Genomic DNA, 18,708 nt, shown 5'->3' with positions numbered 1-18,708 from the left:
AGGATAAACTACTACTAACAGCGACGAACACTCCACCACCGGTTGCATGCAATCTATCCTTTCTAAACACCGTCTGTACCTTTGTAAAAATTTCGGCAGAATTTATCTCTGGCTTCAGCCAGCTTTCTGTACCTATAACGATTTCAGCTTCGGTGCTTTCTATCAGCACTTGAAGTTCCGGTACTTTACCAATGCAGCTTCGACAGTTTACAATTACAATACCGATTGCTGCTTGGTCCCCGCATGTCCTGACTTTGCCCTGCACCCGTTGAGGCTGTTGCCCTTTCTGTACTTGCCCGAGGCCATCTAACCTAAAAAACCGCCCAGCCCACGCCACATAACCCCTGCTACCCGTGTAGCCGCTTGTTGCGTGTAGTGGACTCCTGACCTATCCAGCGGAACCCGAAACCCCACCACCCTATGGCGCAAGTTGAGGAATCTGCAGCCCACACGGTCGCAGAACCGTCTCAGCCTCTGATTCAGACCCTCCACTCGGCTCTGTACCAAAGGTCCGCAGTCAGTCCTGTCGACGATGCTGCAGATGGTGAGCTCTGCTTTCATCCTGCTAGCGAGACTGGCAGTCTTTACCAAATCAGATAGCCGCCGGAAGCCAGAGAGGATTTCCTCCGATCCATAGCGACACACATCATTGGTGCCGACATGAGCGGCCACCTGCAGATGGGTGCACCCTGTACCCTTCGTGGCATCCGGAAGGACCCTTTCCACATCTGGAATGACTCCCCCCGGTATGCACACGGAGTGCACATTGGTTTTCTTCCCCTCTCTTGCTGCCATATCCCTAAGGGGCCCCATTACGCGCCTGACGTTGGAGATCCCAACTACCAGTAAGCCCACCCTCTGCGACCGCCCGGATCTTGCAGACTGAGGGGCAACCTCTGGAACAGGACAAGCAGCCGTGTCAGGCCGAAGATCAGTATCAGCCTGAGACAGAGCCTGAAACCGGTTCGTCAGACAAACTGGAGAGGCCTTCCGTTCAGCCATCCGGAATGTCTTTCGCCCCCTGCCACACCTCGAGACGACCTCCCACTCTACCACAGGTGAGGGATCAGCCTCAATGCGGGCAGTATCCCGGGCAACCACAGTCGTAGTCCGATCGGGGGATGCGTGGGACGAGCTGGCCGTCCCCGACAAACCCCCATCCGGAACCCCACAGTGATGCCCATCGGCAACAGCCTCGAGCTGTGTCACCGAAGCCAACACTGCCGGAAGCTGGGAGCGAAGGGATGCCAACTCAGCCTGCATCTGAACACAGCAGTTGCAGTCCCTATCCGTGCTAAAAACTGTTGTGCAAAGAACGTCTGAACTAATCTACAGAGAGCGTAAACAAATTGACACAAAATTTAAACGGTTATTAAAATACAAGATTGCCTAGTAAATGCAGTAATGCTGCTACTTGCGCACTGCTGACACACTGCTCGGCGGCGTGTTTGTATTGACACTTAACCCCCTTGACAATGAGTGTTGCAAATTTGCATCATACAAATTCTATGCTAATAACTGGAAGGTTAACTGTTTTTGAGCACTGGTGTCAGTAGGTGCTGATTCTTCCTGAAGCTAGCAACGCTTCTGAAAAGTGCTGCATTCTCCCAACTGTTTCGGGTACCTCTAAAGTGCCACAGCTTTTTATTTTTATCTTTCATCTGGATATTTATTGAGACATTAAGGGGATAAACATTACATGTTTACATTACTCCAAAACAGAAAACAACCCAGCATACAGTACATATAGAACAGTACTGACGCACTAGAACGGCAGTTCCATGTGATGACCACCAACGTTGTTACAGACGTTGTATCTGTGAAGTACGTTCTGGTACACACTCTCCATTCAAACAGGTGTCTCTTCAGTTTCTAGTGCAGTGGCGAGAACTCTGTCTCTACGGGATTCTCTTAACTTAAACTCTGCATACGACCCCACAAGAAGTAGTCCACAGGCGACTATGGCCGCGACAGTGTTGGACCGACTCAGCCTATCCATATTTTGCCATATTATCTGTTTAGACGTCTCCGAATTGCATGTATAGAAGTGAGGTGGTGCACATCACACTGAAACCATATTTCCTGATGAACATTCAGTGGCACATCTTTCATGAACGGCCCACTGTTTTTTAGGTAGATCAAATATGCAGGACCAATTAGCTCGAGTGGAAGAAGGTATGCAGCAATGACACGATTGTCCAGAATACCTCCCCACACATTAATCTGTCCAAACATGGCTGTTTCATGAATTCAGAGCACAGTCCCTAGTGAACTTAACATTCACCTGTGAACAGAATTCGATGCAGAAACGGGGCTGTGTCGATGCTGCGGTGCAGGAACCACATGCAGTGGGCAACGTGCTGTGGAAAATTGGTTGGACCTATACCGTGTACCCTCTGTAAGTGGTACAAATGTAACTGTTGCTCACACATAATATCCCAGACGATATTGTGACACAACACCCGTTGCAAGTGTAATTGTTCCACTGACAGGTTCTCTTCAATGTAAAGCAGTGCATCATCTTCAAATTCAGGCACGCGGCACTGTCGTCGAGCAGCACAGTCCTGCCTCTTCACGGTGAAGGTACCTGTTTCTCAGAACTGCTGCTTAACTCGGGTAGACAGTTTGTGCAATAGGATGCTACGTTATAGAAAATGTTTGCGATACAGCCGACTAGCAGTTATTCCGTTATTACCTCGAGCTTCGTCGTACACAAAAAGCACGTCCGTGTATTCCAAAAAGTGTACCGAGTCGTATGTACTGTATGAGAGACATACAGGCATTGAATATGTCTTGCAGCACGGTAGACATTGAATAACATTAGGTGACTGTATGATGTAAAACATATCATCCTGTCCACCCTGTTGCATATCAGGACAAGCAACTCTGAGACTTTTCTCTTTCCTCAGCAGATGTGGATGTGTTACATGTCTCAATTGAAACTGTCACAGTATGGAAATGCTATGTTTCCGAACATGGATCCCTCTTCTAAATATTATGTACTCACCCCCCTCTACAAATGCTATAAGTTCATAATGGGAATTTCCAAATACCCTGTACGTGAATAAGAGGCACCTGACAACACTGAGAATAACACAATCAAGTGAAGAGTCTCTAATTGCTATCTGAGGCAATTTCTTTACTTTCGAGAGGGGTGCCAACAAAGCTTTAAAATGCTTTTCGGAGTGGCGATCCCGACACAGCAATAGGCTACGAATAGGTACAGTTAGTTCTCGGTGAAATTGGAGAAGTAATGTACCAGTCCCGAACTCGCACTGGCTGGATAACAGCAGCGGTTAGCAAAGAAGAAAGCTCAACTGTAGACTGCAGAGCTAACAGTACTTCACTGTCTGGCAGAAGTCCAGGCAGTGGTAGACATAAGAACACAGCTCGCAGCACCTGAAGGAGATGGCCGAGTCAGACGTCAAAGTATCATGCATAAACGTGGAATCTACAACTGCCCGGCTAAAGTCTAGATCAGTCCCAGTGGCAGTCCCAGCGGTGCTTATCTACTGCTCGTACGTCAGCAACGCTTCAGTTGCGCATAGCCACTGGGCCGATTCTATGACACGACAAATGAGAGGCGAGAACAGAGGCAACGTATTTCCAGCACCAAAATTGAAACTTATGTCGTTTGTTGTTTTTCAGCGTATTAGCAAGTTTCGAGAGAAATATTTTGCAGTTATGGCAGCGAGTCGACCGATTTAAATGATTTAGTTCTGTATGCTGACATTGTCCATTGGTGCTTGTCTTACAGATTAATTGCAAAGACACTAAAATTTGTCAAATGTGACGGTGAAATGACTCTTAAAAAGTCAAAGTCTTGTGAGAATGGAATCATCTGGAAGTGCAGCTAAAGCCGTCGCCACTTTGAGTAAGTGGATCAATGTTTACTAAGAAGAGTCACACATTTGATACATTAGTTAACGTTGATCCACCTACCTTCTCCCAAGAATAAATTAAAAAATATTGAGTCAGTTACTCAGTGTGCTCGTGCAGAGAAATATTTCATGCTTTTTTTAAAAAAATATATCACAGGCTGCTCCACTGTCCTTGGTTTGCAGATACTTGTACAGTTTAAATAGCTGAGATTCAAATGAGGAACACAAGTCAATTTATAATCCTCATTTACTGCAATGTTTCACCCTTTCTTCCGAATGTACTACTTCAAAATACGTCATCTACCTGCTGCTCTCTCATTGGCTGCGAAACACAAACAGCTGAGATGCTTTCTTTTGTTCCCACTGTGCCTCGTGGAAAGCATTGACAACATTCCTGCACAAAACACGTAAGTATGGCACTATGGCTATTCTAGACTTTTACACTCTGCCTCACACCAAAAACTGCACATTAATTCATTGTGCTCGTTACATTTGCTACATTGCATTTAATTAGTGTTAACGCATATTGAATTAAGACATGCAGTGATAATTTATTGTTAATACAGCAAACAGATTAAGTTTCTGTAGTTTGCTTCTCTTCTAAAGTATTGCTTGAATCGTTCCTCACCCCTGAGGTTCTCCATCATTGGATCTACAAAACACAGCGAGTGTGTTGTTAGTGAATTAAAGAACAAATGGATGTACATACCGAGGGGATTGGTTTGCATCTTCCAAGGCCTCTCTCCATCTTCTCCAGTTTCAAGTTCAAAGTATGCTCTATTCCTCTCTCTCACCACCTCTTCCAGATTTGCCATACTCTCTTTCACCTGCAAAGTAAAATGCAACAAGATTCTCAAATAACTGTAGCCCTCTTATTATTAGAAGGCATAAGCTATGGAGTGTCACAGAGCTCTTTTAAATAAAGGATTCCTGACAGACCTGAGAGAGAGAGAGAGAGAGAGAGAGAGAGAGAGAGAGAGAGAAGGGGGGGGGGGGGTTGACAAAACCACCTGACTGAGTGTGCACATAACTAGCAAGGAAAGGCCACATGTATTGAGTGAACACATACAACCGGTAAATAAAGTTTTAATTACCACCTCAAATAAATAAAATTATGCAACTAATTTTCTTGTTCATTTGAAATACACAAATGTAATTCTGGGACACATACTCCAGAATTTGAATCAAGAACAGCTGCCATCATGGTAACTTAGAAGAAGATATCCTCAGTGTAGCAAAGCAGCTTAAATTACTTAGCAGAGGCGAGCCTTCCAGTCCATATTATATACCAATTAGATTCCTTTCATTGTATGCTGGTACAACAGCTCCATATTTAGCAGTCACATACAACCGTTCTCTCTACAAAGAAATCCGCACCTTACGACTGGAAAGTTGCACAAGTCACACCAATTCTCAAGAAAGGAAGTAGGAGTAATCAGCTGAATTACAGACCCACATCACTGACGTCAATTTGTGGTAGGGTTCTGGAACATATACAATGGCATACCCAAAAGAAACCAAACTTATTTTTTGGCGGACAGAGCATTCGCAACACTGCATTTTTCCACTAGGAGCACACAGAGCAAACATTCCAGTCAGCTGAATGCTGTCACTGAAGAATGAGACGACTAGTTTTAACAGAGTTTCTAATGACAACTGTTTTGTGCAAATGTTGTTTCTGCAATAGCTGATTTTCGTGAACAGTGTACAGATGTGAAATTGCTGCTTTTTGCTCAGAAAAAGTGTAGCAGAAATCTCTTGAAATGTTAAATAAGGCATATAAGGTTGGTGTTATGCGGAAAACTTGGGTATTTGAGTGGTTTTCCCATTTCAAAAATGGTGAAATGTCAATTGATGACAAACCTCATTCTAGTCATCCTTCCACAGCACGAACACGTGAAAATGTTAAAAATATTCGTGCAATCACCGACAAAGATTGACGATGGACCACTGAAGAAATTATGGACTGCCACAATTGACTTGGAGTTCGGTGCAGTGAATTGTGACAGAAGAATTCAGAATGAAAGAGTGGCTGCCAAATTCGTGCCACGAGTGCTGAACAAAAACACGGTTACATGGATGTATGCTGTGCTTTGAAAGAAGAGTCCTGCAATCAGCCAAAGCTCTCTTTTCAAAAATAATCACAAGTGACAAAACTTGGTGCTATGTTTAAAATCTTGAATCAAAGCAACAATTAGGCCAGTGGAAGACTTCAAGTTCACCTTGGCCCAAGAAAGCCCATCAGGTGAAACCATCATTAAAACAATGCTGATTTGTTTTTTCGATGTGATAGGAGTCGTCAATTCAGAGTTTGTTCCACAGAGTCAAGACAGTTAACCAGGATTTCACTTGGAAGTTTTGAGAAGACTGGTCAACAGTATGCAGAAGAACCGGTCTGATTCGCGGCAGTCGAGTGACTGTTTCTCCCATCGTGATAATGCCCCTGCTCGCACGGCCCTGCCTGTGTGACAATTGTTGACCAAAAATGGTATGACCTCTGTTCCTCAACCCCCATACTCACCCAACCCTGCCCCGTGCGACTTTTTTGTTTGTTTCCTAGAATGAAAAGAGACTTGAAAGGAAAGCATTTTGCTGATGTCGCCGAGGTAGGGTGGAGTGGTGGTAGGGGGTGGTGGGGGGGGGGGGGGGGGGGACCCTACGGTGACGATGGAGGTGCTGTCAAGAATCACAGAAGATGAATTTAAACAATGTTTTGAAAAATGCAATAAAATATTTGAAGAGTGTATTAGTGAAAGTGAAGAGTACTTTGAAGGGTATGGAAGGTTTGTGCTGAAAACATGAATAAATAAGTTAAAAAAATAAGTTTGGTTTCTCTGGGTACCCCCTCATACTGTGTTCAAACAAACCTCAATGAAAACGATCTATTGACACACAGCACGGATCCAGAACTAATCATTCTTGTGAAACACAACAAGCTCTTTATTCACATGAAATAATGAGTGCTATCAACAAAGGATCTCAAATTAATTCCATATTTCCAGACAGCTGTTAACACCATTCCTCACAAGTGGCTTCTTATCAAACTGCATGCTTACGGAGTATCATCTCAGTTGTGTGACTGGATCTGTGATTTCCTATCAGAAAGGTCAGTTCACAGTAACTGATGGAAAGTCATTTAGTAAAATAGAACTGACATCTGGCACTCCCCAAGGAAACAATATATGCCCTCTGCTGTTCCTGATCTTTGTAAATGATTTAGGAGACAAACTGAGCAGATCTCTCAAATTGTTTGTAGATGAGGCTGTCATTACTGTCTAAAAAAGTTATCACAAGAGCAAAGGCAATTGCAAAATGAATTACACAAGATACCTATATGATGGAAAAAGTGGCGATTAAGTCCAAATAATGAAAAGTCTGGCATCATCCACATGAGTGCTAATAGAAATCCATTAAATTTCTATCACACAAATCTAAAGGCTCTCAATTCAACAAAATACCCAGGGATTACAGTTACAAATAACTTAAAATTGGAATGATCACATATATGACAGAAAGAAGGCTTTCACGATTGGATGACGCTGTTGCCAGTATAAGGTTGTGGTCCACAGAACTCTTCTGTTCCTAACATTTCATCCAGAACTGCGCTGTGTATCTTCTTGCCGACTGACAGGTCAGACATCTGAGAGTGAAATATATATTGCAAAAAAACTGGCGTAGTCAGAGTTACGTATGTTAAGCAGAGAAGATCCTTGTCGAAGATAAAACTTAATTATTGATTGTTGCCTTGTCAAAAAAACACCACCACCACCACCACCACCACCACCACTGTCTAGCAATTCTGCAGAGCTACTGCCCATATGTCACTAACTTTCATGGTCTCTTCTTTCCTGTTAAATTTGCCCCTGTGTTTATATATTTCAATGGCTTCTCTACATGTTGTTGTTGTTGTTGTTGTTGTGGTCTTCAGTCCTGAGACTGATTTGATGCAGCTCCCCATGATATTCTATCCTGTGCAAGCTTCTTCATCTCCCAGTACCTACTGCAACCTATATCCTTCTGAATCTGCTTCGTGTATTCATCTCTTGGTCTCCCTCTAAAATTTTTACTCTCCATGCTGTCCTCCAGTACTAAACTGGTGATACCTTGATGCCTCAGAATATGCCCCACCAACCGATCCCTTCTAGTCAAGTTGTGCCACAAATTTCCCTTCTCTCCAATTCTCTTCAATACCTCCTCATTAGTTATGTGATCTACCCATCTCATGTTCAGCATTCTTCTGTAGCACCACATTTCGAAAGCTTCTATTTTCTTCTTGTCTAAACTATTTACCGTCCTCGTTTCACTTCCACACATGGCTACACTTCATACAAATACTTTCAGAAACGACTTCCTGACACTTCACCAATTTAGTATTGGAGGGCAGCGTGGAGGGTAAAAATGTGATCATTCCAATTTTAAGTTAATTGTAAGTGTAATTCCTGGGTATTTAGTTGCATTGAGGGCCTATAGCTGAGGATAATAGTTCATCATTGCAGGCAAAATTTTTGTTTTGGAAAACTTCACTCTGTGACTTCCTGGCTGAAGACCAAGCTCCACTAGTGCCGATTTGTCTATTTTTCCTAGCCGACAAGAGACTTTTGTGTTCCTTTAGCCATGTATTCTGATAAAGTCATCTACTTCTATTCGAAAAGAAGAGAAAAAAAAAAAGAGCTTTACTGAAGACTGAAGCTTTGTGTCCTAGACGTTACGACCTACCTAAAATTCGTAACATTGATCTTCCTCTGAGTGTTCATCACAGACAAGAGTATTGTCAGATGTGATAGGAACACTTTTATTCTCTATATTCATAAGTAGCCCAACGGGCAAAGTGAGCAGCAGTTTATAGCTGTTTGCTAATGATGCTGCAGCGTACGGGAAGGTGTCGTTATTGAGTGACTGTAAAAATATGTGTAATGACTTAGGCAAAATTTCTAGTTGATGTGATGAATGACAACTTGCTCTAAACATAGAAAAGTTTAAGTAAATGTGGATGAGTAGAAGAAATAGCCTCCAAAATTCAAATATAGGATAAATATGGGGCAGCTTCACACAGCCACTTTGATTAAATACCTAGGTGTAACATTGGAAAGTGATACAAAATGGACTGTAGTAGGGATGGTGAATGCTAGACTTCTTTTTATTGGGAGAATTTTGGAAAAGTGTAGCTCATCCATACAGGAGATGGCGTACAGAATGTTAGTGTGACTCATCCTCGAGTACTGTTCCGAGTGTTTGGGATGCACACCAGGTCGGATTAAAGGAAGACATCGAAGCAATTCAGTGGCGTGCTGCTGGATTTGTTACCAGTAGGTCTGATCAGCACACAGGTGTTATGGAGACACTTCAACTCAAATCGGTGCTCTTTCTGGAAAGGCTCTATTGCACAGATTTAGAGAACCAGCATTTGAGGCTCACTGCAGAACAATTCTACTGCCACCACAGTACATTTTGCACAAGGACCATGAAGGTAAGAAGCGAGAAATTGGAGCTCACGCAGAGGCTTTTAGACTATCATTTTTCCCTCTACAGGAGAGAGAATTACTAGAAGTTGCCCCAGGTACCCTCCTCCATGCGCTTTATGGTGGTTTGCAGTGTATGTATGTAGATGTAGATAATGCTGCGAGCAATGTGAATTCAAATACATGAAAGAAAAATTAGAATTTCACACGAGATTGTTTGGATAAGACTCATTATTAAGGGTGAGCATAAAGTCATAACTGGGTCTTTTTATCAATCGACAGACTCACCCCCAGATGCAACCAAAACTGTGAAGTTGCTAACATGTATTTTCCCCAGTCATATAGTGATCACCAGTTGAGACTTGCCTATACACCAATTGATATGGATAATTACAGTTTTGTAAGTAGAAAGTACGAAAAGACATCTGGTAAAACAATACTGAATACTTTGTATGAATACTACTTAGAACAGGTAATCTGGAAGTCCACACATGATGGAAAAGTATTAAATCGAGAATGATATTTTCACTCTGCAGCGGAGTGTGCACTGATATGAAAACTTCCTGGCAGATTAAAACTGTGTGCCGGACTGAGACTCAAACTCGGGACCTTTGCCTTTTGAAGTCAAGTGTTCTAATGTCTGAGCTACTAAAGCACGACTCACGCCCCATCCTCACAGCTTTACTTCTGCCAGTACCTCATCTCCTACCTTCCAAACTCCACAGAAGCTCTTCTGCAAACCACACAGAACTAGCACTCCTGGAAGAAAGGATATTGCAGAGACATGGCTTAGTCACAGCCTGGGGGATTGTATTAGATCTAATGGCAACAAATAAAACTGAATTTTTCAATAGTGTTTACGTTGAAACTGACAACGTTGACTGTGGATCAACTGTTACAGCAATAATTTTCTAAATACAAATGACAACAGAAACAAGTAGAAAGACTTAAATTTTCAGTAAGCTAGATAGAGAGGCAGTAGTGTCACATCTCAAAGAACAACAACACATTTACTTCTTGGCAGGAGCATTTACATAGAACTGTAGTGCAGAGTGCAGACTTATAAGAATAGTTGACCCTCTTGCACTTACAATCACAGACAGAACATGGGTGCCGTCTTGTGCAGACATTTGACTTCTGTCAATATTTCACATTTTATCTTCAATTAAAATGAATGATTATTAATATCTACAGATATTCATTTCATTATCCTCCTCATAAAATGTGAGCTTCCACGACTGTTGCTGTCTGAAAGTACTACCATTATAGAAGTAAAAAGTGTGATGTAAACTTCTTGAATTCTAGGTTACGTTGACCAGAAGTCCTCTATTTTTGGGGATTGTCCCTATTTAGCTTAAGAGTCCCATTGTCCCTACAAAATACATACAATATGTATGTTGTGCCAAATTTCATTAATTGTCCTATACATTTTGAAATACCACATTCTTAAGTAATGTATAGCATAACCAAATGGAGAACAAATGCGATCATACCCAAAGAATGAATCAAATACACTCTCTGATTAAACCAAACGAGGCAGGAGTTTTTAAGCTTTTTGGTTGGTACTATGTAATGATTTCACACGGCTAGCAGTCTGTCACTTCCGCTTTAAGTCGCTTCATTTAGAAGTGGTGTTTTAGACCATTAGAGTCACAAGTTACATTACTTGTGTGATATAATGCAAACCTTTCACATAATTGCTAAAAAGAAAGCATGTATTTGCAGATGAAATTAAAGCCGAGTTTTCGTTTCTGAAATAGGAGCAGTAAAGAGTGAAATTGCTTTGCACTACAGAGGTCTATCTGATGATGTGCAACACAACAACATGAAGAAACATGAGCTAGCTGATTCAAGCAAAACTGTGATGTCTTTTGTTACGGAACATGAAATTAGTGCCATTGTAAATTATCAAGAAAAGCATCTTGCTGCTGAGGAAGGTTTGCTAGCTTTCCATCCAACGAAACAACCATTTCTTCAGGTCAATGGACCACGTTACTGCAACTATCAGGAAGCTGTTTGAGATGAAATCTCCCTGTTCCAGAACTACTGGTTGTCTCAAACAAAAGTTTATATTTGAGGATCTATCTGTGCAGTCACAACAAATCGTAGGAGAGTGAGGGTACGTTCACTGCTTACTCAGCCTTTAGGAATTTGGTTAAAATGGAGCACTTCTCAGGAGCAGACCATGTATTCTGTGTGCAAAAATTGTACAATGATGGTGATTCGGCAGCTGTAGCACAGAGGAAATTTGCAGTGATTGTGGATGGCATTATGTAAACGATGCTCCAAGTGTTCCTCTTATCCAGAAACATTTGCAGAGACCAGTTCAACACTAGCCAAACCGAAACTCTGGTGACCGAGGTCATTAAGAACAGGTGAATCTGTTGAGAGAGTAAATCAGTCTGTACACATCTTCATTTCTAAGCATGCCAATTCTTTAAATGTACATAAATTGGCACTGCAGCAATTCTGCACAAAGATCTTAAACTGCACCCTTACAAAATCCAATTGGTGCAAGAATTAAAGCCTCAGGGTGCCAGACATGGGCTGCAGTTCGCTAATAACATGAATCAGTGCCCTTGATTTAACAATACCTTGTTTTCTGACAAGGCTCATTTTCACCTCAACGGTCACATTAGTAAGCAAAATTGCCGCTACTGGAGTGTGACGAATCCTAAACAGGTGCACAAAAAACCCTTCATTCGCCAAAAGTTACTATATGGGCTATATAAAGCGGTTGTGCACTTACAGTGAATTCAGAACATTATGTCATGATGTTGAATGACTTTTTGGTTAGTGGATTGCAAAACCTTCCCACTTACAACCAAAGCACATGGTTTCAGCACAACAGAGCCATAGAACACATGTAGAATGCGTCTATACTGTGAGTTTGCGACATTTTCTCTGGCAAATTGATATCACGGAGAGGTGACATTAATTGGTACCTGTGCAGTCCAGATTATGGGGATGTGTCGAATCTACTGCAGGTCAATAATCCGACCTCTCTGGAGCAAGCGAGAGAAAATGTCCGTAGTGAACTGTAAGCCATCCCAGTGTCGACATGCCGAGCTGTTCGTTCATCGTTTGAAAGAGTGCCACAAGCGTGTCGGATTGCAATCGAATGACATTATTTTTAAGAAGTAAATTCATAAACCGCATATTACAATAATAAATAAAGATTTTGTTGATATTTTATTGTGACACATCAAATACAAACTTACTTTTGAGACAACCTGTATTTGAGGAAGTGAACCACGTTAAAAATGTATGTGAAGTGGAAAACAATTAACAACTTTTACGCGTGTTGGTGAAAAATGGTCTACCACTTTCAACTTCCACGCATCTCACGATGTTTGTGCAAATATTTGCATCTTATTATTGCAATCATGCTACATATACCTGGCACTAATGCTGCAGCAGAAACTATATTCTCTGTCACAAATACTTTACGGACTGACGAAAAGAATAAGTTTAGTGTGGAAACTTTTATGGAAATAATTATAACTAAGACTCATTTCAAGAATACTTCAAGTGTTGATTTCTAAAGAATTCTATCTGAAAATTCTGAATGACATATGTTTTCTACAAAATACAATAAAATGATTTCTCAGAAACTACCCAAAGAGAAACTTCCAGGGCAACTGAGAATGAGAAATAAATAATCTGTGTAAGTAATAATTGCTGTCTATCCTGCAGTCCAGTTGCAGTTATGTGACAGTTGACACATGACGTGTGGCAGCTGGTTTCCTCCAATCAGAGTGCTCAACGTCATGCCCGAACCTTTCGCTATTGCCACAACAATTAGTTCACTTCCAATTTCTTGTACAGCTTTCTATCTTGATGTATTTGGGTCCCACGGACCCTTCCACACAATATGTGATTCAGCACCACTTTTATAATTATTACGACCACAGGGATCGGCTTACTTTGGATAAGCTTCACACGGCATTGTGCAAAGCTGTATTTTTGAAGGCTGTCAATTAATCATTGCGACTGTGACACCAGAGTAATAAATAGAACTGCCTTTTGCAGTGAAATGGCATGATGCAATAGTTATTGTATAAACCTGACATGTAGAAGGTTCGAATCTCGTCAAATGCAGCGAATTTATTTGTCTAAATCTAATCGGAAGGCTTTGATTATCACTTTTATTCAACTAAGCTGGTTTAAATGTGCTTTTTGTTATTTTTTTTTTAATTTGTAATACTTTGCTGCAACATTTTCATCATCATACTGACTTTTTTATTTGCTCTTTTTTTCTTCCTATCATTACTTTTTTTAAATTTAGAATATCCTCGTGTTGCCTATAATCTGCAATCGAGTGCCAACCAGGATTGCTCATCGGCCGATAATGCAGCATCCTGTGTAACCAGTGTGGGGCAGTTTCAGGTAACCAGTGACAATGAGAAATTATAGTTTGCTTTTATGGCTAAAACTCAAATTTTGCTGCAGAAGACAGCTAAATAAACAAACATAATATGAAGTTTTTTGTGTCTCAAGTTTCTAGTGATCTGCTGTAAACAAAGCATTAGTGATTTTCGTTCTGTTGCAGATACTTTGCATGTCGTGAGGTTACGGTCAGGTTAGGACACGAGTTTAAATCCAGAGCTACAAAACCTGTTGTCTGCCACAGTTCAGTCATTGGTCACTTAAAATCAGCTGTCGATAGAGCATCTCCTGCTTCCATTATATCTCACAGTGGCCACTTCCAATGTTGCTTCACGTTACACATTAACAGCATTCGTGATATCAGCTGCCATGTTTGTGTGTCACCTGTAAGCGAGCAGTAGCCTGCAGCAGATGCAGCAACACTGTAGCTGCAAGCGGCGGATGTCAAACTATCAACTAATTTTAATCGGATTGTAGTTAGAGACCTCAATTTATTAAAGCGATATATTGTGTTTCCATGTGACAACAACAAAATATTTATTCAATAAATAATACATGGTATTTTAATGTTTTTTAAGGTGTTTTAACGAAAAGGTATGCTCCACCGTGAAACAAGCAGGAAGATGAAAATTTTATTTGAGGGACTACCCATGGCACGGTCACAGCAGTCCATTGCAAGCCACACACCCTGTCTGTAGACTGCATGTGTATGAGCAGATCACAGCAACTGATCACAGATTGCACAGAATTTCCACTCAATCTGACAAATGGCAGGCGACAATTGGGTTATGTGAAACAACGTCCCTGTTTGCCTGAGTCTCATTTATCTTGTTCTTAAATATGGTTGCGTGTTTTTGTTTCCCTCTGCCCAATTGGAGTAAGAGTTTCGTGTTAGAACCTAAGTTATTCAACAATCGTGAACTACTATGAAAAGTGAAGACGCAACGGACACCGACATCAGAAGTACTCTATACTAGTATAAGAAGACGAAACGTCGTTTAACACTGGTACTGAGAATCTCAAAAAGTTCTTGACCAATTTACTTCAAATAAATATTTGGATGGGCATAGGATACATATAAAGGGAAAATGCTGTTAGCACAAAGCTCAAAAAGTTCTCAACTGATAAACTTCAAATTTTTAGTCTCTGCTCTAATATGCATTCAGACAGACTCACCTGTGCTACAGAAATGGTAGTTCATTGGAATTCCATAGCAATGGTCATGATATACTCGGCTATATCTCATGGTTTTAAGTTATTTATGAAGCAAGTACATGCATTATTAATTTTTAAACTACTAAACAAAATGAGGTAATATTAAGTGGGAATTTTAATTTAAATGTTTAGGGCATTCCTTATCATTTCTTGTAATCTAACTCACCCTCATACAATTTATATCAAGAGTTACGGAAATTGTACGGATGCTATTCACAATACTTCCATACCGAAACTGCGAAAGCACTGTGTAAATACTTAAAGTTCAACTACAAGCTAATACATGAAAAACTGTATTGCCATAGTGGTGAGATGTAGACAACCCACTTGGTATGAACGAAAAATTTAAATGTATTCTGTAACACAGCCTACAGTTCCCGAAGGAAGCATTTAAAAACTACAGCAATAAATTTCAGTTCCCATTTTTAATCATTATTTATATCAAAGCATTAGCGGACACTTGAAAATCAACTGCCACTACTGCTAACCATAGCAGATTTCCCATAGTACAGTTTAATGACACATTGGCTTTCGTAATACTAAAATTGCTTGTGTGAGATGGAATTGAAGTGAGTGACCAAATGCAAGTGATATCACTGCTGCTAAAGCAGCAATTAAATTTGACATTTTTGTATTCTCCAGTAAAAAGTCAGCAATCAAAAAAGTAAAAACTAGTGCATCTGACAGATATTACTTCCTCACAATTATACAGAAAATATGTTGAATTTACTTGGTATCTACCATGAAAGCAGCTAATAAGTTTGCTCAATGGGAAACGTATAACCTAAAATGTCACTAAAATGGAGAACTGTTAAAGTTTTGCATCGTGAACCGTTTTATTTAATAACTTCACTGACATTTAAATATCTCTGTCTGACTACTGGACACAGATTGTTTTGTGTTATTTTGCCACAATGGAAATTTATCATCATTCTGTAGACTTCTGATAACACACACACACACACACACACACACACACCACTCACTCACTCACACAAACGCAACTCACACACACGACTGCAGTCTCAGGCAACTGAAACCACATTGCGAGCAGCACCACCAGTGCATGATGGGAGTGTGGCAAGAGGAGGCTGGGGCGGGTAGGGGAAGGGGTAGTATGATGGGGAAGGTGGACAGTGAAGTGCTGCAGATTAGATGGAGGGGAGGCGAGAGGTGGAGAGGGAAGGGGGGAGGAAGTAGCGGAGAAGGAGAGAAATAAAAACATTGGGTGTGGTGGTGGAGTGACGGCTGTGTAGTGCAGGAATGGGAACAGGGAAGGGGCGGGATAGGTGAGGACAGTGACTAATGAAGCTCGAGGCCAGGAGAGTTAGGGACCGTAGGAGGTATTGCAGCGAAAGTTCCCACCTGCGCAATTCAGAAAAGCTGGTGTCGGCGGGAAGGATCTGTATGGCACAGGCTGTGAAGCGGTCATTCAAATGGAGAATATCATTTTCAGTAGCGTGTCGAGCAACAGGCTGGTCCACTTGTTTCTCGGCCTCAGTTTGTCGGTGGGCATTCGTGGAGACAGATAGCTTGTTGGTTATCCTGCCTACATAGAATGCAGCACAGTGGTTGCAGCTTAGCTTGTAGACCACATGACTGCCTTCACAAGTAGGCCCTAACTTTGATGGGATAGGTGGCAATTGTGACCGGACTGGAGTAGGTGCCAGACAGGGCTACCTGTGAAACCAGTCGTGTGGTCTACAAGCTAAGCTGCAACCTCTGTGCTGCATTCTACGTAGGCACGACAACCGACAAGCTGTCTGTCCGCACGAATGGCCACCGACAAACTGTGGCCCAGAAACAAGTGGACCGCCATTTTGCTCAACACACTGCCAAATCATCATAGCCTTCATTCTAAGGACTGCTTCACAGCCTGTACCATATGCAGAGTCACCACCAACACCAGCTTTTATGAACTGCACAGGTGGGAACTTTCCCTGTAATACATCCTACGTTCCCATAACCATCCTGGCCTCATCCTTCGTTAGTTATTTTTCTCACCTATCCAGTCCCTTCCCACAGCCGTCATTCCACTATCACACCCAGTCTTTTTACTTCTCTCCTTTTCCGCTACTTCCCCCCTCCCCTCCATCTAACCTGCAGCACTTCACTGTCAGCCACTCCCACCATACTATCCCACCCCCTCCCCACCCTAGTCTCCTCCTTACCTCCACCCAGTTGCCACTCCCATCATGCACTGGTGTTGCTGCTTACAGTGTGATTTCAGTTGCCTGAGACTGCAGGTGTGTGTGTGTGTGTGTGTGTGTGTGTGTGTTTTTATCGTTGATGAAGGCCAATGGCTGAAAGCTTTAATTGCAAAAGTCTTTTTGTTGTGCCTATCTGCGACTCAGCATCTCCACAATATGGTGAGTAGCAGCTTTCCTTCTCATAATATTTTTCCAGTGCAACCTGGATTTTCCATTATTTGATTGCTCAATGATTTAATTGTATTGACTATGAATATGGCAGAAAAAACATTGCAGAAAATAATGTGTTTTAATACATCTCAAGAGGTATGGGCAGAATTGCATACATTATTTGATGATGTTTCTGAAGATAAAGTTTATGATCTATATTTATGATTTTTTTGGATATATTAAACATTCTAGTGATGTTGTAACAACTCATACACAAAAGATGAAAAATGTGTAGAATGATTTGAAGCAAGATGTAGAAAATAACCCAGAATTACCCCATTTATTTTTAATCTGTGAAATTTTAGGTACACAGACAGATGGGTATTTTTCATTTAAACCAAGTTGGATACCTATGTTAATAAGTGATAGACCTGTTGATAATTTGATAACTCAACTTTGTGATTATGAGAGAGCTTTGTCAAGCAAAGGAGGAGATTCTACATCTCAAGAGGCTCTTATAAGTAACAATGAAACAGTTTCTAACCAACCACAGTGGAAAAAATAAAGTTGTCTGTCATTACTGTAAGATGCCAAATCATGTGGTTAAGAAATGCTGAAAGTGGATTGAGGATGATCAACTACAAAAGCGTCGGAAAAGTGGTGTGTTCGAAGGTGCAAAAATTTAAAATACAAACACGATTCTCTTCACTGAAATGTCTGTTATGTTATCTGAGCGTGATACTCAAAGCTGGTTTGTAAATAACAGTACAACAAGTCATATCACCAATACTGACAATTCTTTCAAGACATCTGAAACATTTTCTATGACACATACAACTACATCAGCACATGGTGATACTGCTGAGGCTGTTGGAAAGAGCACAATAGAAATGGAAGCCAGCAGTGAATGGAAACTGGCACAAAATCACTTTGAATGGTGTATGGTGTGTACCAAATATTAAAAGAATCTGCTTTCAGTCTTAGCAGCAAAAGACAAAAATCCAAAAAGAAAATTTTTATCCACAACAGAAAGGTGTTATTTTAAAACTGGTGATGTCTAAAAACTAGTTGGCTATCGTGATCGTTATAGAAGACTGTTTCAATTAATGATGAGAAGCATTCCTGCTGAAGTTAATGAAATCAGTGGGGGGGGGGGGGGGGGGGTTGCAATTGTACCATGAAAGATTTGTACATCAAAGTAAGTGAAGTGTCAAGATGCTAATCTCCAAGATCTTAAGCATAAATATGGGATTGGACTCTAAGCTCTGCAAAGGCTGTATTTACAGTAAACCACATCAGCTACCATCTGGTACCAGTGAGAGTGCTTCTGAACTGGGAGAGCCTATTCACACATATGTCTATGGTCCTTTTGAAAAGCCCAATTCTGGGTATCGCCACTTTGTG

General features: G+C 41.2%; 1 protein-coding gene across 1 annotated transcript in view; it reads right to left on the bottom strand.

The window, feature by feature from the left end:
- The window catches only part of LOC124720301 (39S ribosomal protein L47, mitochondrial), a 65,534-nt gene that overhangs the window by 43,001 nt on the left and 3,825 nt on the right, over positions 1-18,708 (bottom strand). Inside the window, exon 4 of the mRNA XM_047245610.1 lies at positions 4,591-4,708. Coding sequence (XP_047101566.1) covers positions 4,591-4,708 — 118 coding nt within the window. The remainder of the gene's footprint in view (positions 1-4,590; positions 4,709-18,708) is intronic.

Source organism: Schistocerca piceifrons, chromosome 11 (assembly GCF_021461385.2).
Source record: "Schistocerca piceifrons isolate TAMUIC-IGC-003096 chromosome 11, iqSchPice1.1, whole genome shotgun sequence".
Classification (NCBI taxonomy): domain Eukaryota; kingdom Metazoa; phylum Arthropoda; class Insecta; order Orthoptera; family Acrididae; genus Schistocerca; species Schistocerca piceifrons.
This window is presented reverse-complemented; position numbering and strand designations above follow the sequence as displayed.